The sequence below is a fragment of the Channa argus genome, chromosome 10 (genome assembly GCF_033026475.1).
Source record: "Channa argus isolate prfri chromosome 10, Channa argus male v1.0, whole genome shotgun sequence".
NCBI lineage: Eukaryota > Metazoa > Chordata > Actinopteri > Anabantiformes > Channidae > Channa > Channa argus.
Window position 1 is genome coordinate 15,798,902 of NC_090206.1, and position 21,451 is coordinate 15,820,352.

The following is a 21,451-nucleotide window of genomic DNA, read 5'->3' on the forward strand; positions in this document are numbered from 1 at the left end:
TACCTCACTACATTCCCGTTCACTTTACTTCACGGGCTTTTTATTTATTCACTAGTTAGTCTATTCCGTTAAGCGTTGCACAGTCAGACAGGAGTTTTAATCTCTGACTGGACCTTTTGTCAGATGGAAACTGGGTGGAGCTGGAAATTATGTAATTTCACCAAACACACTAATTAGAGGTAAACAGTTAAGTTAGTAAATTTCAGGTTTGACATTGTTTGGCTTCGTTTTATCCTATATGGTGTTTAAAGGGTGATAAATCCTAAATAAAGTTATTGGTAACCAAGTTACTACAACCTGGCTGACCCATTTGTTTTTGTGCTGAACAAGTTATTAGGCTCTGGGGACAAAACACGAAGCTGTCCCAGTGTGTAGCAGAGGACGTCAGGTGTTGATAAAGGCTCTGGTTATATAGCAGTTTTCTCCAAAGCACTTTACAATGTTGCTTCTCATTCACCGATCAGCACACACACTGATTATAGCAGCTACCATACAAGGTGCTCACCCAACCCACCGGGAGCAACTTGAGGTTAATGTCTTCCCTAAGGACGAATAGCCAGAACAACTGATCTGTGTATCTGTACTGGTATGCAGACAAGTACTCTGCTCTGGTGCTTTCCAACCAGCAGAGGGGGACCTCCTTCCACAGCACAGCTTCTGTACCTGAGAATTTTTCACAGGCTGTTGGCTCCCAAACTAAAGTCTGACTGACCTCCTTTAAGAAGAGACCATTTGTCACATCCGAGTGGAACAATTTGTGCTTTCAGTTGTTTCTTTGCTGACTAAATGTTAGAAAAAGAAATAAAGAAATATATATAGCTCTTTTATCAATTCTTGCAAAATTGGCAAAACAGTCTTCACTTACTTTTGTAGCAGGTTTTGAGCTTTCAGTGGCACCACAATATCTGCTGCAGTAGATGGAGTTTGCTTCATTCTTCGGCTGTATCGAGGATCTACTGCCTAAATTTCACTTACCTATTGTGTGATATGTTCAAAAAGCTCCAAAGCAGCTATTAAATCAATGTGGAGGTGAGACTAATTTAAATACTGTGGTTTCCAAGGTGACTGCATGTGCATCGTGGCTATCCGGTGAGGTCAAAGGTCACAAGTTAACAAAATGTGTGTGCGTATTGGTTGAATTCATGAGGTCTTTCAGAGTGAGCGTGTGGGTTGTGCAGCCGTGTTTAAGGTGTGGTTGGTGTTGGTGTTGCTGAATATCTGTGTCGAATCTTGAATATCCCGTATCGTTTAAGCCCTTCACATGGTGCGCTGCCATCGTTACACTTCATGCTTGTGCCTGTGTGGGTGTGTACGTGACCAGAGCACTATCATCACAAGTGGATGTGAGAATCAGTGAGATAACCAGTACAAGAGAATCTGGTTTAAACCAGTGAGGAGCTCACAGACACACACACCCACACACAAACACACACACACACAGATGCATCTCTGCAATGGAGTGTGTCTTTGTTTGTTGGTGTCAGATTTCAACTCCTCCCTGCTCTGTATCTTATAAAAACAGCATCAGTGGCAGGGGCTCATTTGGGTTTGCTTTCTTCCACTTGAGGGGACTTCACTGTCAGCCTCGGCAGGACCACCACAGCAAGCACCACCAGTCACAACAACTTTATCACCTAAAGTCTCTGCGAACCCCACCCCCAAGCAACAAACCAACATGGCTCCTTTTGAAAAATCCATGGAGATGATGCCCTTCAAGCAGAGGAAATGCCTCGGTAGGTTACATTCTTGCTTGATCTGTTAGTTATTATATTGTTATTGCTACACACACTCGCAGCTACACATTGAACTCTCAGTGTATGGACCTTGTTTTGAAAGTGTAAAATGTGTTTATGTCCTCACTTCTATTTAGCAACAAGAAAACATGAAGTGTGCAGTATTCGCTCTAAATTCCCCAACAAGTTGCCAGTGAGTCATTTTACAAACTGAATGCATTTAAATCCTGAATTAGACTTTTGTGTGAGATTCCACCATTAGCTCATCACAGGTGTCCTTTCTGCTCAGGTGATTGTTGAACGTTACATCCGTGAAAAGACTCTCCCCCTGTTGGACAAAACGAAGTTCCTGGTTCCCTACGAGCTGACCTTGGGTCAGTTTTTCTGCCTTCTCAGGTAAATAAGCGGTGACACTATATGCTGTGATGTGCAGGATGTTTTTGAATCACATGACATAGCTGCTGTTGGCTTGTCAACCAGTCCCTGTCTGCACCTTCTCCACATGGTTGTCAGATTTTCCATTGTGCTCTCCAAGCTTTTCAACCCTCACAATTTGTCCTGCATCATTTGTCCTCCTCTTCAACTTTCTTTATTTTAGAAGTAAGATTGCTCAGGACTCCAGCCAGGCTCTGTTTCTCCTGGTGGCAGAAAAGAGCATGTCCTGCATGTCTTCTAGCATGGGGGAGATTTATTCCCGCTACAGTGACGCAGATGGCTTCCTCTACATCACTTACGCCTCACAGGAGATGTTCGGAGCGGCCCAATCAGCAGACAGGCCTCCCCGCTGAGCTTGAAGAAGATAAAAATGAACTGAACCAAAACCCCCAATTGTTGTGACACCACACAACCATACTGCAATTTAAAAAAAAGGACAAACTGAGTCGAGCCAAGACTGTTTGTGTCCAGTTTTTAGTCCTGAACTGTATGTCAGCCTACCTCAAGAACTTTTCTGGACTTTAAAACAGCAAATCAGTCCACACTCCTTCCTCATTGCTTTGGCACTGGCGCCAAAACTGGTCTGAGGTAGCACAGACTCACCCTGAGGAAGTGTTTTTTGTGGGCTGTTTGATTTTATTATTAGATAATAGAATTGAAAGTAGAAGTCAATATAAATAATGGCTTTCAAACAAGAAAAAAAGGAGATGAAACAGACTTGAAGGAAGTGACCCCTTTTGCTCCGTCATCATCAACACAATATTATGATTATGGCTTTTTTTTTTCACAGGCCAAAACAGTGGTGCTGTGACAGATTGAACAGGTCAATGCAAACAAAACTTTTTACACTAATCTTTCTGGAAGTCAGACAGAATCTTTAGCACTTCCCCTCCCTTCCCACACCCCTCCCTCCTCTCCTGTCTCTGATTGTTTCTGCATCATTGTCTTCCCTCAAAAATGTGAAATTATGCTCCAGGCTCTTAAGGCGCTCAGTGCTTTATGTTTCTCAGATGTGTTCTTAAACCAGCTGTCAGAATCCCTCAAAATAAAGAAATTATTGTCTTTTATTAACTTCATTTTTTAATTCAGACTCATTTGTTTTATTGCACATTTTTGTTAATTTTAAATAAATACATTTCCAATATTTGTCAACCAATAAGAGAAGAAAATAAAAAAAAATGTAGATGTTTAGATACAAAATCTGTTTCTCATTTACTGAAGTATTATACTTGTAACAGTTCTGTGTAGTTCCTATGTCATAAGTTTAGTTTTGAGACTTTATGCCAAACTTATTAGAGGCAGAAAGATAAATAACCATTAACCTATCTGATTATACAACAAGGGTTGTACATGAGTTTACACATGTAATACTTTGTGTATTATCATAACTCTACAGCAGTGTTTCCTGCATTTATCAATGTACAGACAATATACCAATGCAACAACTGAAAAATTTAAATCATAATGTGTATCATTATCATAAATCATTAATTACAATTACATACATTAGTAGATAGTACATAAAATTATATGTACTAATACAGCTTGTACAGAATGTACACAAAATGTGTATGTTTTATGGTAGCTTTATCCAAATAAATTGATGCACTTAAAATCGTCTGTAATGCCCATACAGCTGAAATTCTTTTTTAAATTAATAATTTAACAAATAGAAAACGCTGATAATGTCTGGTATTACAAACAGTAATTTATGACTGTTGATGTACCATTATCATAAATTGTTACCAAGAAATTCTAGAGATCTAATCAACATAGAATATCCTATCATCTTTTATTTGAATGCAACGTGTCTTTGATGGATCTTTTTTTAATATTCATCATTGTTCATCATATATATATATATATATATATATATATATATATATATATATATATATATATACACATTGTTACTACGCCAACTAGTTTCAAAATACTTAAAAGGTCTTCAATGACAACTTCAAAGGCAGCTATATGACGTCGTTAATGACATCATCAGTACGCGTACACAGACGCTTCTTAATCTAACTAACCTCACCATGCACAATATAAGCACAAACAAAGGAAACCCTGGTTGGCTCATACACATACAATTCTTACTGACCCTTTCAGGTCTAGATTCTGAATAATAGAGCATATTTTAACTTCATTACTATTAGTTATTTAGTGTAGATAGTTGGTAAAATGGTGACTTTATCCAATTAAAAAAAATGAGAAAATTACAACTCAATAAACTGCAAAGAGTGATGGGGGTCGAAATACTTTCTGAAGCCACTGTGAAGTAGTTTTACAGTGGCTGCAATTTTTATTTTTCTGCATGGAAATGTCCAAATATTAATTTAAAACTGTAGTGCCTCTGAAATTTAAAACACATCAAATGTGTTGCCAATTTGTATTTTTTGGTAAGGATCTGTTGTATTTGAGGTCATGGGTGGATTGCCCCTCAAATCCAATACTTTCTCTGTGTACTTGCACTAATATTGTATTGTACAGGTGCCTCATTCCTCACATGCCTCTAAGAAGTGGCACTCCCTCCACATGAGTGTGCTACTGCCTGATCCAGTCAACTATCTGCAGGGGTCAGTGTGTCAGAAGGCTAGAGGGACTATTTTCAGACATGCAAGGGACAAATGTGATCCAAAACACTGAGGGTGGGAATGATGGGAATAAAGATGTAAAACCAAGCAACAGGAGTAGGAAAACAGGGAAAACTGTCTTTTATAAACAGGGGATGAAAAGGAAGGAAGAGGGAAAAGGAGGCCAGTCCAAACAGAGGACGACAGGAAAAGGGAAACAATGTAAAGTGGAGATATACAGTGGAGGAGGGCAACAGCTCTCCAAGCACACAGTGTACAGAAGAAAGGCACGTACAGTCAAGCCGCCTCTCATTTCACACCACTGTGGGCATTTTAGCACCTTCGTGTCAATACATTATCATTACCAAAGCACAAGAAAGACTAAGGCTACTACCAGCTGTAAATCATCTGTTCCAACTGCTGTTCCACAGATTTCTGAAGGACTTTACAGCACATTCCTAATTGTTGTCTCTTATTTTAGCTTGCTTAACAAATACTGCATATATATATATATATATATATATATATATATATATATATATATATACTTCTTCGTCTGCACTGAATTTAGGCCTCACATAGCAGGCAATGTGGTACATCAAATAGTAGCATGATAATATATATTATTTTAATGCAATTGAATAATATATGAGCACATTTCTGAATATTACTTTGCTCCCTTTTATAATTAAATCATCATATCATGTCATCCAGATTATATAGACAGTACTGGAGAAAACAGAGAAGTCAGTATTTGAAATTGTATATACCTTTATCCTATTTTTTTTTATTATGTTGTATTAGTCTATAGATATGTAATAAACTATCTGGTCTAACATTATTGTAAGTACTACATTCCTTCACATTTCAATGGTGATTTATACAGTAGTAGTCATTTAAACTCTTTTTGTATTTATGTATGTGAAACCACTGGTATTTCCACCAATTACCACATATTCTAGTTATATTTACACTGCATTTTCTTTCAGACATACAATGTCCTTCTCTTGGGATTTGGAAGGCAGTCTAGTAGTTTTTGTTATTTGGTGTTTAATATGTTTAATGTAAGTGCAAACTGATATATGGGTATTATTTGTGTTTTTGTACTTTAAGATGTGTGGGTACAAGATTTGCGATGTCTAGAATAGAATGTATCTTCAGTAGTTAAACTTTGTATACAAAATTAGTATAATTGGTATAATTTGCATCATGCAATCAAGGAAGAGAAACTATGAGTTTAAGAATTTTAAACAAGGCAATCAAAAAAAGATTGAATATCAGACAGAAATGATTATCCAAGTGGAGTATTTCTATGGACCTCATAATACTTTTTAAATAATTTTAAACTACTCTAAATCTGTGTTTATCTGTCCTGCAGCATTCCCTTTCATTGTGTTTATTACATTTATATTATCCAGCCACTATCATTAATGTCCTAGGTCAGTAGTACACACACTGTAGGTAGGGACATGAACTCTTAATGGGTCCAGAAAAAAATAATTATTTTTCAAGGCCTTGCTTTGTTTGTAAAATACTGAATGGTCCTTCACCCATCTTTTGGAAATATGTGGTCACAAATGGCTTTGACCTCATCTTTTAGGGGTCACAACCAAAACGTTTGTTTAAAGTGCAACTCCACTATGACACATTTTAAACTCTTCCTGGTTAAATAAATCCATAAAATAATTTCTATTTGCACCACAGATGATGCTCTCGGTAAATAATATACAAGGCATTTTTTGGGCCTTTTCTTATCAACGCATTATATGAGTCACAGGTGAGCAGTGCTGTGACTGCAGCAGATACCGCTAGACAACTATGTGTGGGTGTTACTATTGGCCCATAATGTAAGTTTGTCTAAACACAAGACCTGTAATAACTTATCAAGACAGAAGAGAGCGCCCCTGGACTTTTATCAGACAGGAAATCTGCTGCTGCCTGTATAAAAACTGCTTGTGCAGATCACGCATCTCTGACTGATAAGTGAATAACTGAGCAAAAAAGCAGTGAGTGTCTATCAAGGAGTGTCCTGATAAAGGACGGACTTGTGACTGGGAGCATTAGGTGAAAACTGAGCATGGAAGTGCTTTTTTGAAAGGCAGATTAATGATTCTTGACTGAGTCGAGGACCAGAAAAACTGAAAAGCAACCAGCTGATGTTTTGAAGCTAAGGGAGATAGATATGGAAATGTGGAAACATACACGACCAGAGAAGTAGGATAATGTACAAGAATATGCCGTGGCTTTGTTGCTGCTTTCAATCGTAAAAAAAGTTCACATGGGAAAACACATAACTGCTTAAATTTTTATGATCAAATTCAGTACGAAGTATTGTGGTGTATCCAATTTACATTTGAGTTTCTTTTCACTAGATGCAATTTGAATTACGCAAACAGCCCTACGAGTAGAGTCAACTTGTTCAGGTTATCAAATAGTGTATGTTTTTGAGGTGAACGTTAAAAGCAGTCACATTAGAATTGAATGAGTCTCATATGTGAGAGTTTCCTGACTTTCTGATTGTGCTCCTCCCTGAGCCTGTAAGAAATTTTTAATTTGCCTGACAAATACGCAGTAAGAAATTATTTTCATTAATAAATTGCCTCATCTGTCCTCCTAAAGCCTCTGCTTTGACTCTGGCTTGAATACAGAGGGAAATTAGACTTTACTGACAGTATGGAAATTAGGGCATTTCAAATTAATCATTCAAAATAATGTACATCATAGTAAGATATATAAAAATCCAAATAATCACAAATTGAATGATGCATATTCCTCTTTATTTATCTGGCAAAAAATAAAAAGGGAAGCATTCAGAAAGAGTCCAAGTTAACAGTCAGGAAATACAAAAATATAGATAAAACAATTCTAAGCTGTTTTGATTTATTTCCTCTTTCTCTCCTAATGGAAAAAACTATATTTCTTTGGACCAACATATAACATTGTTAACTGTTTGCTTATAAGACATCTTTTACACAGAATGCACAAATCCATGTTCAGCCCCATCATGCAACCTTCAACTACCCATCAGTTCATGATCCAGTAATGTCCTTTCATCGGTTGACAACCCCACCTTTCCCCGTTTATCTCTAACATGGACCTGACTATTATTTGTCAATGCACATAGATGGACCTGCCCCCCCCCCCGAAACCCTCGAGTCTCTTTCTGCTGAAAAAGATCACAGAGATATATCTTCAGTGTGGAAGGATGCCCAGAGACTCACAGCTTGATGGAGGATGATGCTGTTCATGCTTGTGGTTGGAGTATTTGTCTGGAGAGTCCTAAACATGACAGAAAGCGTTAACATGGCTTTTCTCCAGGTTCCCCCCCCACTCCTTTAGGCCTGGAGGACTGTTCCCCGTTTCGAAGGGGGCACCAGATGATCAGGAAGCGTGGGTGGTAGCTCATGGCCCTCCAGCTTAACCTTGATTAGGTGGTTGGCAAGGGCGAACTCCTCGTCATCAAGCAGGCCATCTTTATCCACATCTGCTAGCTTCCAGATCTTTCCCAACACTGTGTTGGGCAGCTTGGACTTCAGCATCTCCTTCTTGGCTGCAGCACCAGATACTTTGCCATTGATAGGGGAAAGGGTGTAGAAGATCTCATCATATGATGGTTTGTCACGCCCCACCACCCACTCCAGCTCATCAATGCCTTCACTGGCCCCCTCACCGTAGCCGTGACCAAAGGGACCACTCATGGTTCCCTCAAAGGCTCCACCCTTGACACTCTGGCTCGGCATGGAGGCTTCTTCCTGGCGTACCATGGCCATGAGACGGGCGATGTCGTTGGCAAGCATGTCTTCCACAGCCTCCAGCAGCTTGGGCTTCAGGGCAGCAAACTTGGAGAAATCCTGGCCATTCAGCAGCTCCTTGAGTAAGAAAAAAACAGCAGTTACTGATAGAAATATATCAGTCTCCAATGGCTACCAATGGGAGTAGAAGGAAGTAGCAGGACTTCCTGACAAGCCAGGAAAAATAAATATCATCCTGGTCCTGGCCCATCCTGAGGGGCAAAGATAGGAAAGAAGGGCAAAGATGTGAGGAGAGTAATTGCGTGAAGGTCAAATTAATCCGAACTAACTAACACTTCGTGTAACACTAGAAACAGAGAAGGCACCAAAAATTGTTATTTAATTAAAACTGTATCTCTGGATACTATATCAGTAGTGTGTAGTTGCTGAGATGCATCTTCATTTGTTTTGGGTTTTTTTTTTTCCAATCTCACCTGCATTTTAGCAAGATTGGGGAAGTCTCCAGGTGAGATCTGGTGTTCCTTCTCTATTTTATGGTAGATCTCTCCCAGGTTTGCTATAAGTTCCTTCTTCTTTGTGTCCTTTCCAAACACACTTGGCATCTCTTTTTTCAGAGAGCTGATAATGTAGGCTTGTACCTGGACACCATAAAAGAAATGACAAATTTTCAAATAGCAATAAAAGATTACTGTACTGTACTGAGTTTTGATGTAGGTAATTAACTGTTTTATGCGTCACAACCCACACTCCACTTAAAACATGTCAAGGGTAACAGTTTATTAAATTGTTATAATGATCACATGCAGACACACACACAAGCAGATTGCTAAAAATAACTGTCAAACGCATGTCCCTTGTAACGTTTTGATTGTCTCTTAAGGTTTAATCTGCTGACATCACCTGTAAAACTAATAACACAGCCATCAGCCTCAACTGGACTTTGTTTTTTGTGTTGTTTATCAAATGCTAAAATGTTGACACCCTAACTTAAGATAGTGAACAGATTAAACATTATACCAGCCGAACATCATTATAAGCCAGTTAGCATGCTGATGCTAGCATTTGGCTTGAAGCCACAATTCGCTTCACAGAGCTAATTGTGTCGTTTTGATAACCGACCTTAGCGAGGCGCGCTCGTTTGATGAGGTCATTGAGTTTGCGTAGTGCTGCGTTACGTGGCAATGACTGGATGTCCACAAACAGGTCCTGCTCCTCTGCTTCAAACAACTTCCTGTTGTCTGGGACCAACAATGGCTGAGCCCAGAATGATCCGATGTACACGCGCACCACCTGGAATAATGTTTGCACAAATTAATCTCTCTCTCTACCATCCTTTGCTACATTTTAGAGCCCTCACCGATAGGACAAGATTCTTCCACAGGTTAAATAACCTGGTAAAGAATGTATAAATAAACACAGAAATACATAATTAAACTCATGAAAGGACGAATAGGATGGGTGATAATATATTACAGGATTGTGAGGGGAAGACTGTGAAGTAAAGCAAAAATGAATATAGTAAAAATAAGACCATATATATAATTAATAAAAATAAACATATTAAATAATAAGAACCTACATTGAGAACGTACTTTGTTTTGCTTCATGTAGAGAGGTTTTTTTAAAGCAATGCAAAGTCAATGAATAATTTTCTACATGAACCAAAGGCTACTCTCAGATTCGTTTATTAATATGGCCCCAAATCAAACATTAACCAGTCAAGAAAAAGTCATAAGACAAGTCATGTCCCTTGTGTCAAGAAGGATATAGGATCTTAAAAGGAATGGTAATAAAACTGCCTTTCACTTTTCAGTACTTTTTACATTTTTCCCTGACATCTTTTGTTACAATAACATGGTGAGAACACTGGCTAGAACAATCATGGAATATGTTAATATTCAATTACTCTTGTCCTTGGAAAATTCGTCTTACCTCTGTCCAGACCCACTTAAGAGTTTCCCTCAAAACATTAACAGACTGCGAACGCGTTCTGGGTATGTCCAACAGCTGATTGTCAGCTGAGGTACGCAAGTTGTTTGTGTTTGTGTAGGATATAGAACAAAAGTTTTGACACAGTCCAGTGCAATAAATATGTAGATTACTCAAAACCACAAATGTGAAAAACTAATGCTTTTTACCTCCGGAGTGTTGATGATTTTACCCAGAGACCACATCAGTGCTCCGTAAACCCTCATCAGTTGCTGAGTGCTGATCTGGTCTGCCTTGTTCAGCACCACACGCATTTTGTCCTCATGGTTCTTGAGAGCTCGGATCACTTCGGAAAACTCATCGGAGATGTCCAGCTTGTGGGCATCAAACAGAAGGATGATGCGGTCGACACGCTCGGCAAACCACTCCAGTACTGCAGCAAAGTCATAACCTGGAGAGACAAAAAAAATGAAATAAAGGGGACGGAATATGAAGGAGTACTGTGCCTTCTAAAAACTTTTTAAAATGTCTGGTCATTAGCTTGTCTACAGTTGTCTTAATGGGCTTTTAGTCTGCAATGACAAGGTCAGAATAACATGAGTCGTGTATTTAGGGTGGAAACAACATTTGATATTAGTGACATTCCGAAACACTGAGGCAGCCAGATGCTTTCAAAGAGCAACACACAGCTAATTATCTTTTCAGATTTGTATCAGAAGTATACAGTTGGCCATTAGAAATAGTCTACATCATTTAATTTTCCATATTCACGGTTCAATTACTACATCTAGCTGCCCCCTTACAACATTGAAAAACTTACTGGAAGAAGGAATGCAGTGTTATTTTACCTCCATCAAAATTAACAAACTAAAAGTCCTGTAGCCTTATAGGTAGATTTTAGGGTAAAAAACATCAGGAAGTATTGGGTTTTGTCCACAATAGTTTAAAACTGACTGATGTAAAATGTATATTGATTAAGATGATTGATTATTTTAATTTATTTTTGTGGATATTTATGCAAGTATATAAAATACAAAACATATTGTACAGCTTTCTTGGTCATACAGTTAATAACCAAAAAATAATCCAGATTAACCAATAATGAAAACAGCCATTAGTTGCAGTCTGCTATTCTTATCATGTCTGTATAAAAGCTCACATAGTGAAAAGTACGTTTACAGATAGTCCACTGAGCAGCTAGTGACCTATCACTGAAGGTGTTCAGTCAAATAAATGGTGTGTGTGTGTTGGAGGTTTGATTTTTGGGTTTACGTTTTTATTCTAAGTTTTGCTGATCCAATAATATTTAGATAAGGGTATTTTAAGAGACAGGGCTGTTTTCCCTGGTTACCTATTAACTAGCTTTATTGAGAGGGTAGAGAGGCGAGTGTAAAGCTAGAAATGATTTAAGCCTGTTGGCTTTTGCACAACCTGGTTTGTCAATGTAAAGCATGTATTAGTTTCACTTCACATGACCTCTATCAGTGACAGTGCTCATTAATGTGGCTTATTAAAAAAAAAAAAAAAAAAACAGAACTTGCCAGTAATGACAAATAAAAAAGGCAGCAAAAAATACAATCTTCAATCAGACAGTATACACAAGTGTTTTGATAAAATGCACCATGATTATTTAAAGTAACACAAAAAGTTGTGAGTTGTATAACTCACTGAGTATAAAATTCTGAGTATACCATTCATTGGTTTGATTATTTGAGAAAGATGGGGCTAACTCAAATTACATAAAATAGGCCAACTTCCTAATTTTTCCTTTGCCACGAGGAGATGTAGACGTAGTGAGAAAGAGAGAGTTATGGTTTTGATCAAAGTATGTGCGTCATCTGATCAGAGAAGAATGCAGATGGTCTAAAAGTTCATGTCAGCTGCTGAGCAATCAGTGCCAGATCTGCTGCACAGGCATTTCCGCATTGTTAGCTTTTATGTCTGTGTATGTATATCTAATGGGAGATAGACTGATACACAGAAAAAATTGGACATCTATATATGTGAAGGGAGAGAAAGAGACTGAGCAAGAAAAACAGAAAGAGAAAGTCAAAGTGACTTAAACTGAAAGAAAAAACACTGGTGAAATAAGAGATGGGTAAGTCACAGTAAGTGGAAAACACCCTGTCCAAAAAGAATTACATTACACATGGAGATACATGGGGATAAAAGGGGAATATTTTAAGTCCGAGATCCTTGTGAGAGCCAGCGGAGGATACTTACTCATTCTTCCATAAGGCTGTTTTTAACGATCAGAAAAATAGACAGAGAGACAGCTGCACATAGCACATGGCATCGACAAATATGTGTCTACCATATGCATAGACATCCTGGAAAATCTAACTTCTGATACAATTAGAAAACATTTTCAATACATTTTTCTGGATAATTAAAGGAACGGTGTGTCATACACTCACATCTGTATTTGGCGTTAGACCTTACCTTAAGTTGGAGGCCCTCTTTCCTGTTTTTATGCCAGGCCCCATGGGCTAACCAGCTGCTAGCTTAAGCTACATATTTACCATACAAATACCAGAGTGTAACTTATCCTAACATCTATGTATTTTACAGCCACATGTCCTTAGACCTATGGCCTAGTTTCTCAGAAATTACTTTCTTTCTGATCATTTCATCAGCAAGGACTATAGGAAACACCCCAGGAGTTCTGCAAAACAGTCAGTCACCTCATAATTAAACAAGAAAAAAATCAGTGAATCATAGTTGTTGACTAAAATATCACATGAAATTGCTTGGAATCCATGAATGGGCAACATGATTTCATTCTTTCTGTATGCATACTTCTTTTAACTATGTCTCTGTTGAAGTATTTATGTCTACAATTACATGTGATGAATCTCTGGAGGAGAATCTGTGCATGAAACACTGACTGCCTTGCTATTTGGAAACTATGTGCCATGCTACTCTACATTAAACTACAGAAATGTTTAGCTCTGGTGTGTGACGAGTCACAGGCAGATGTTTTTAGCACATAACCAAAGAGAGGGAAATTCTGATAATAGCACAGTTTCCTGTAGCCTGGTACAAGCTTAATATCTGTCTATGAGTAGACAGACACACACACACACACACACACACACGAGTTGCACAATCTAATAAGTTCTGTTTATGTATAAAACAGTACAGTAGAGTATGTCTGGGCAGTACAGTACTGCATCTGTGTTTATACAGAAACAGAGCATAGGATGACGTGTGTAAAAAGTATGTGTGTGAGACAGTGTTTTTGTTTAAAAAAACTGAATAAATACATGTGTCTGAAAATAAGAATGTGTTAGCATGTATGTATTAGAACAATATTTTGTTGAAGTAAGAGACATCAGATTTTGTCTGGCCCTGCTCTCTCTCCACACACTAACACACACACACTTTGGTAGAAATTTAGGTTGTTTAATGTGACTTCTTTGACCTTTCTACTTATAGAAAGTTGTCTGTATTGATTAACGGTTTTATCTAGAAAATGTCACAAATGTCAAAATCTCAAAGATATAAATTCAGCAGTTATATGAAATAGAACAACAAGGCAGCAAATTCACAAAGACACAAGCTCTTACCAAAGCACGTTTGAAACTTTTGCTTAATAATTGCCTTTGATGACTGACTGTTATTCTCTCCACAGTAATGGTTTTCTTTTTCTTTTTGCTGCTTCTTGTGGGAAATCAGATGCAGTAATAAAGAGCAGATTGAATCTTCTCTGTGCACATTACACATTGTACATGTGGTGAGAAGGAAGGCCGTGTTGGGAAAGTCTACGTTTGCCAGTTTTACTCCACTTCCTTTCTCTATAGTACACAAAAACCCTATTACTTGTAAGTGATTTCCTCTTAAAGGGACTGAAATCAGGTAGAAAAAGCAGAAGCTTTTCTGCAGCATCATGAAAAAAACAAAACAAAACAAAAAAAAAACTGTGTATAAGGCAAATTTTTAAGTGACCCTGCAGGTCATAGCATTGTTGGGGCTGAGGGAGTAATAGTTTTGGTTTCCAAAGCATGGGGAAATGACAGATATACATTGATAATCTACATCAATCTACATCATAGATAAACAGAGAGGGTGCACAGAATGACAAATATGTGATACAGTGAGGAAATGTTTCCAGTTACTGTTATAAGTCAATCTCTTTAATACAATCAAAGGCCAATTCCAAAACAGAAACAAAAAAATAAGAGGTGTGAAGCAAAAAGGAGGGCAGCATATAAAACCATAAATATAGAGACTGGAAATGAACTTCATACATTTTGTGCTATCTCCTTGCCAATGTCAAGCTGTGAAAGCCTCCATCACATTTACATGACCTGTTTGGTTACACTTGGACCCAAGGGCGTTAAGAGTTAAATATGTATAGGACAGAACTATGAGCAAGAGTGTTATGGTTGACTCAGTAGAGTGCATGCCAAACAAAATACCTGGGGGATACTCAGGGAAGTATATAGGCTGTGTAGTTTAGCTTCCTTTCAACTGTCTGTGAGTTTGTTATGCATACGTGCAAGAAATCCTGATTATAGTAAAGAACACGTACAAGACTGTGTTAACAAAATACTATAAGTGAACAATTATCTGACCTCTGCTTATTCTCTGTTTCTCCCCCGACAGGATTCCGGGAGTATCTATGATACTGATGCTCTCCAGGACAGGGTTTGGCATCTGGGCACACATGAACCTGTCAAGAAAATACAAGCGTGAGATGGGAGGAAGTACATGGCACACTGGGGGAAAAACAAAAGTCAACAGGATGTGTAAGAGTATGAGACATAAGGGAAGTGAGGGAGGGTGATAGTCACACAATAAACCAGTCAGGTAAGTGTCTTACATAAGCTTGACCTTAAAAATACTTTTTTTTCCTGAAGCTCTTCAATAAGAACTTCCTTGCTTTCAAGCACTAACATTAGTGTAACGCCCTAATTGGAAAAGAAAGAGCTAAAACACAGGTGATAAGGCAAACTATAGGTTCAGGTTGTAGTTAGTCTACCATATTCAGAGGTGCTTGCAGTTAAAAATACTACACATTTGGTACACTTATGGTATTATAAAAACGTATTATATTGGCAAATTATGACGAAGCTTTTCTCCATTTTCTGATATTTATACACAAAAAAAATTACCAAAATCCTAATGGGCACATTAGTCAATATAAAATAAATGTGTGGATACAGTGCACCAGATTTAGAATGTTCTTTCTACAAAACCAGTGAGATTATGAGGATAATGCTGTTACATTTTACCCAGTGGACTTGCTTATAAGAGACCTTTTATGTTATAATGTTAAATTTACAATGAGTTTATAATTTACATTACATTATATTTTATAAATTGTAGTACTAAGTCATTCCTGATGAATCATAAGTCATTACACAATGGGCATTTATGTTTGCTCTCCAACAGAAATCGATCTAAGACAAATACAAACACTGGTAAAGCATCAGAAAGGATAAGGGATTTAGCATAAACCCACGTCTCCTACTCAGAACAAAGAAGAGAACTGTTAAGACACCCCACAGCTCATAGTACTCCTTCTTGCTCTGCTGGCTATTGAGTCAATTTCAACTGATACAACATGAGCTCAGAGGAAACAGGTCATAAGACCAAGACAACCATGCTTTAACATTCCTGCTGCAACCACACACACCATAGATCCAAACAGAGCTCTCAAACTACACACAGGGAGGAAAAAGGAAAAATCCAAGGACAAAGAACAAGACAAAGAAATATGAGAGAATGACTTCTTACATGTGAATCTAATATATGGTATTGTATTACAGTAATAATGAGAAATGTTAAAGATTACATTGAACCAGCTATCCAAACATCTACCACACAGAGCTGGGAGGAAAAATGCTCAGATGTACTCAAAGGACCCTGACGAGGCCTTTGGGCCCAAGATCCTGAAAATATTTAAACCATTTTTGGTTTGGTTTATTTCCTGAAAAAGTGAGAAACCCATCCTCTCTGTAAGATAGTTGTCCTGGCATGAAGGCCTGGGTTAAACACCAGCTTAGTCTAACATTAGCTTGTAAGAGAAGGTCATCTCCTGTCCCACATCTTGATCTTTGAACTTCCCTAACATAGTAACCTCAACTTCATGAAGAGAAGAGGAAACTGGGAGGCTTTTAGCACTGTGGATGTGGAAATAAAGGTTTATTACTGTGTGACTTTTTAACTTCCTCTAAAATCTTACTGTGTGTGTGTGTGTGTGTGTGTGTGTGTGTGTGTGTGTGTGTGTGTGTGTGTGTGTGTGTGTGTGTAAATAATTAATCTTTGAATTACATAAAGTTAATATCCACAAATGCCCTTGTGTGTATTTGTTTGTTACGTGCTCTGTACAGCAGTGTTAGCCCCTATGTCAGATGTCAGCCCCTATCTCAGTGAAGTGCAGAGTCAGTGTCCTGGAATAACAGGACAATGTGGGCTGGGGTCGGCCAATGCGGAACCTAAACTTTGCTGACTCTGGTTTTACTGACTAATGACTGGAGCATAAGAACATAAACTGGGGCCCTCTGACTGCAGTGGCCTTTGAACTAAAAGGAAACAAGCTAAAAAATATGCAGGTTTATCTGGAGGTGTACGAGAAGTATTGAGTTACTTTCACAGACACATTCAGTACAAACCATCTACATGAATGGTGGGAAGATCTCTTGACCCATTCGGTTACAAAACACAAATGAAAAAAAAAAAAGAAAAAAAAAAGAGAGATAAATTGGTAAGCTACAAGATACACCAGCTTTTTGTCTTGCGAGTTTGCCATATCTGAGAGCAAACTGTAGGTGTGAGAATCCCATGACTGATTTCTGTTTACAGTCTTCATAAATAACTGGTTATATTCAGGATAAGACTTATCTGAGCCTGATATTTAAAGGCTAATCCACAGGTTGAATGACTATGTTTGAAAAGCCTAATGGCAGAAATGCCATCACAGTCTCCTCTACCCCACAAATATATTGTGAACCTTGATTTCACCTCTCTTCTTTTACGAGTAAAAATACATTCACCCACCCATAGGTAAAGGTGTATCAAAACACTTTTGCTCACCATAAAAGAAAAATGGAAAACCACAAGTCCCATGATACAACGGGACTGTGTCCAACAGTTTGAAAAATTATGCTACAATGGACAATAGCCTTTGTTTATACACAATCTTATCTGGTTTCCCCCCATGTCTGTTATAAACTCCAGCGCAGTGAATCATGGCCTGTGAAGGCAAACACTGCCAATACTTTTTCAGTATTAGCTAGATGAATTATTTCACTTTTCTTTGACTTGTATCATTGGCAGTTGTCCATACTCATGCAAGATAAAGCAAACACCCCATGTAATAGAGGAAAACAATTTGCAGAATACAATGGGAAATAGACTGACACTTCCCAGATAGGTCTAAATGTTTGTATATAGCCTGTGACTGTAGTTCCCACTTGATTATATGAATCATGACTGTTCCCACATTAGTCCAATATTTGTTTATTTATCCTTTGCCCATCTGTTTGCAGGGTAACATTACACTGGTTACTGTAAAGAGAGGGGGGAAACCCCACATGCTCTACAAGAAGTGACACCATCAACAATCACATGTTAGCCATTTGATGTCATCATAAATCCACACAATAGACTGGATTGAGATTTTGTAGCATTATAACTCTGACTCACACTTGTTTAAAAGACACACTGCATACCACATTTTCTCTGTATAGCGTCTTTTGTTTCACTTTCTCTTCTGTCTTTATTTTGCTGTTTTCTATTATGGCTGAATGTTAGATGTTCCACTCTTGCTTGGAGTAGCTAAAACCCAGCCTAAGTAATACTAGTTTTTGCCATGGGGATATTTTTTCATTAGAGGGATTACCAGACATCAGTGTCAGTCTGGGTGATTCCTAAAACCTCAGTAAGTGCACATTGTGTGCGTCTGAATGTGTAGGTTATTGGGAATGTAAAATTCTAATGAACTTAATGTCTTTCCACAATAACTTAATTGTAACCCTAGGAAAACAACTGCTGATTCAATTTAGCAGTATGTCAGGAGATATACTGTCACCATGTCACTCAAAAACCTTTAACCCTTTTTGATAAGAGTTCATCAGGCATGCTCAGATGTAGTAGAAATAAGGGAGCTGCCTTCACGGCTTCTACTCACGTGGTTACACTGACACAGCCAGGGGTTTTGAATTTATGGAAAAGACATCAGAGGACGGGACAAGGTCGACTTCCTACCTTGCAACATTGCTTTGAACCATTTTTATGTTCAAGAGGCCATACTGTGAGATAAAGTTGTCACAAGTGACTCTACCAGATGCTTTGAGGGAGATGTGTCTGAGGAAAAGTGCAGTGTTACCTGTTGGGATTTGGTCCTAACTGAAAGGGAAAGGATTTCTGATCTTGAATCTGATAATGTGCTGGAAAGCACCTTCCTGTTCTTTGCTTTTACACAGACTGTCTCCTCAACCTAGCTATTGAAATTAAACACAAGCATTTTGTCTGGATAACGACAAAAAATAAATAAAATTTAAAAAAACATCACACACAAATTTCGTTCTGCTGGAAGATTGTGCAACAGGATATTGAATTAACTTGGAAAAAACGCGGTACTTGTCAGGACTGGTAGGGAGGGCATTTAAATAATGGGTGATGTTGTGACACGTCTCTTACCACAGAGCTGTATTAAGTAATGAATAGTGAATCAATTTCTACATGAATAAAGGACCTCTATCTTTACCAGGACTCCTAAACTTCTGGTATTGAACATTTTTCTAATTTCTCAGTGTAAGCTCCTTAACGTGGTCAGGGGACTTGGCACTGAATTTACCTGTTGAGGAACGCGTTGCCAAACGCGTTGAGTTTGCGGAAGGGCTTCTTTGGATCGACAACCAGAGCGTTACCCGGTATCACGCCCTCCTGTTCACCATGCATCACGGCGATGAAAGAGTCTGTGGTCGGCTCGGGGCCAATCCGCATACCGGGGAAGTCCTGCTCCATAAGGTGTCGGATGAATGTAGTCTTCCCGGTGGAGTACTGACCCACCAGAAGGACCATAGGCTTGTTGTCGAAGTCGGCATCTTCGAGTGCAGGGGAGTGAAAGTCGTGGAATCGATACGTGTCCTCCAGCGGGAATAGTTTGTTCCGATAAAGCCGCCGCAGCCCCTCCGACACATTCTGAAACAGCTCAGGGTCTTTCTTCAAGTTTTTTCTGAACATGATTACTGACTGTTATCCTCAGTCGACGGCGCTGTATTGGTGTCCCCTTGAACGATTTTCTTGTGTAGTGGCGTGGATCTCTCACACCGTAAAAAGGTAGCTGCCTGCTAGTGTGAAGCGACGGCTGGGCGAGGTCTTGGAAGTTTTTTATCCCCACCCTCCTCTTAGCTAGCTAGCCACACACTGCGAGTTATACGTTCAGGGGAGGACTCTTCTTCCGATTAAGTTGGCTAACGTAAGATAGCCAGCTGTACTCTAACATTAATACGTAGGAATACGTACCGAGATATCGTCAGACGCCACACAACTGTGACTGTAAACCTGCTACGACTCACTACTCTTAGTGGTGAACCAGCTAACTCACGTAGCAACTGGCTGTCATTTGAACACCACAAAAGAACGATGGCACACAGTTTCCGGAAACCTAGATTTCACAATAAAAGTCTCAACGAGTGCAGCCACTCAGAGATGTCAAAAATGCTTTCATTTCCATATATTCTTTATAATATTATTTATAATTAAATAATACTCATTAATTGAGCCAGAAAAACAAAATGTATTTATTGACTGCTAGTATTCAAAACCGTATTGTCTACGATTACTTGGTGTGACTCTAATCTATTCTGCTTGCTTTCAGCGTTAAAACCAAACACTTTAAGTGATCTATAATACCAATATTTTTTTACATGTTAAATCAAATATAACCTTATCATTCTACTGGCAACCATTACATAAGAAGTTCATACTATTTTGGTAATATGCTGTATTTAAATGTAGTTTTGGTTTCGATTTTCATTTAGGATAGATATATCAAATTACAGGTACATCACACACACACACACACACATATGTTCGTGTTTCTATTCTTGTCGGACTTTATTTTGGATAATGCATTCCCTAGCTCCTAAACCTAACCCTAATCCTACACATCACTCAAATGCTTAATCCATACCCTACTCCTAAACTAAACACAAATCTAACCCTGACAAAAATGCCATTGTTTTACCCAAAGTTCCTACTTCAGTTAGGAAAACACTTTTTGGCCCTAAATAACTAACAAATACAAGCACACACACGAACATAAACACACACAAAAGTGAGGTTTCCCCTTTAGAGTTTTCTCTGTTCCAATAGTATGACATAAAACAGGCAGTCATGATTAGTTTTATTTTATTGTAAAGAAAAACCTGCACAGAAATGAGCATTGCATAAAAACTGAATAGAAAATTATAAACATTTCAATAACTTCTGAAAGTCAAATCCATCAGTCGTAACATCTTTGCGGTGACAAGAGGTGTCCCTCCACAGATAACAGCAGCTCCACTGGAAGCCAGAGTTTTTCCATATGGAGATGCTGTTACAGCTGGTGAGACCCATAGAAACAACACAGCTGGCAGCAATGGAAAGCCATGAAAAGCTTTCATTTCATCACAGGAATAGCTGTACTATTTTTATTTACATCCTATTTTTCATGAGACAAATAGTTAAAGGTTACTTTAAGGTTACTATTTAAAGTACTTATGAAGACTTAAGGTTTGTGGTTATAAAAATACAATGTGATTTTTGACATTTAAAATGCAGGGTATATTAGATCAAATTACATTCAGCTTTATTGTCTCTGCAGTGAATACACAGGTACAACCCATTAAAGTGCAGTAAACATTCTTTGTCATTTGATATCTGTGATATATGAGTGTTTGAATATTTCCAATTCCGTGGGGACCTGAATCAAAGGATTAATGTTACAGTGCCCTGAAACGTCTATATTCCTGCAATAGTTCAGATATACAAATTAGATAATACCACATGCTTGACTTACGTGGCACAGATG

General features: G+C 38.2%; 2 protein-coding genes across 2 annotated transcripts; one reads left to right on the plus strand and one right to left on the minus strand.

The window, feature by feature from the left end:
- Positions 1-1,525: 1,525 nt before the first annotated feature.
- map1lc3cl (microtubule-associated protein 1 light chain 3 gamma, like) lies at positions 1,526-3,252 on the plus strand. Its single transcript, XM_067518372.1, has 4 exons — positions 1,526-1,733; positions 1,871-1,926; positions 2,023-2,129; positions 2,332-3,252. Exons 1-4 carry the CDS (start codon positions 1,676-1,678, stop codon positions 2,519-2,521), a joined length of 411 nt encoding a protein of 136 aa, XP_067374473.1. The 5' UTR covers positions 1,526-1,675; the 3' UTR covers positions 2,522-3,252.
- A 4,252-nt stretch (positions 3,253-7,504) lies between these two features.
- ehd1a (EH-domain containing 1a) lies at positions 7,505-20,019 on the minus strand. The gene is made up of 6 exons (XM_067517963.1): positions 19,232-20,019; positions 15,003-15,100; positions 10,635-10,876; positions 9,616-9,786; positions 8,970-9,134; positions 7,505-8,613 (listed from the first exon to the last, which is right to left on the minus strand). The coding sequence occupies exons 1-6, from the start codon at positions 19,618-19,620 to the stop codon at positions 8,080-8,082; spliced, it is 1,599 nt and encodes a 532-aa protein (XP_067374064.1). The 5' UTR covers positions 19,621-20,019; the 3' UTR covers positions 7,505-8,079.
- Between the last annotated feature and the right edge of the window lie 1,432 nt (positions 20,020-21,451).

What these genes read in the sequence shown, in the direction of transcription:
- ehd1a (XM_067517963.1), bottom strand. Translation starts at nt 19,620, where the DNA reads ATGTTCAGAAAAAACTTGAAGAAAGACCCTGAGCTGTTTCAGAATGTG. An exon ending in GGCAACGCGTTCCTCAACAG is followed by an intron (nt 15,101 to 19,231) that starts GTAAATTCAGTG and finishes TTTTCTTGACAG; the next exon opens with GTTCATGTGTGCCCAGATGC. An exon ending in GAAACAGAGAATAAGCAGAG is followed by an intron (nt 10,877 to 15,002) that starts GTCAGATAATTG and finishes TTGTCTCTCCAG; the next exon opens with GTTATGACTTTGCTGCAGTA.
- map1lc3cl (XM_067518372.1), top strand. Translation starts at nt 1,676, where the DNA reads ATGGCTCCTTTTGAAAAATCCATGGAGATGATGCCCTTCAAGCAGAGG. An exon ending in CAAGCAGAGGAAATGCCTCG is followed by an intron (nt 1,734 to 1,870) that starts GTAGGTTACATT and finishes ACTTCTATTTAG; the next exon opens with CAACAAGAAAACATGAAGTG. An exon ending in CAGTTTTTCTGCCTTCTCAG is followed by an intron (nt 2,130 to 2,331) that starts GTAAATAAGCGG and finishes TCTTTATTTTAG; the next exon opens with AAGTAAGATTGCTCAGGACT.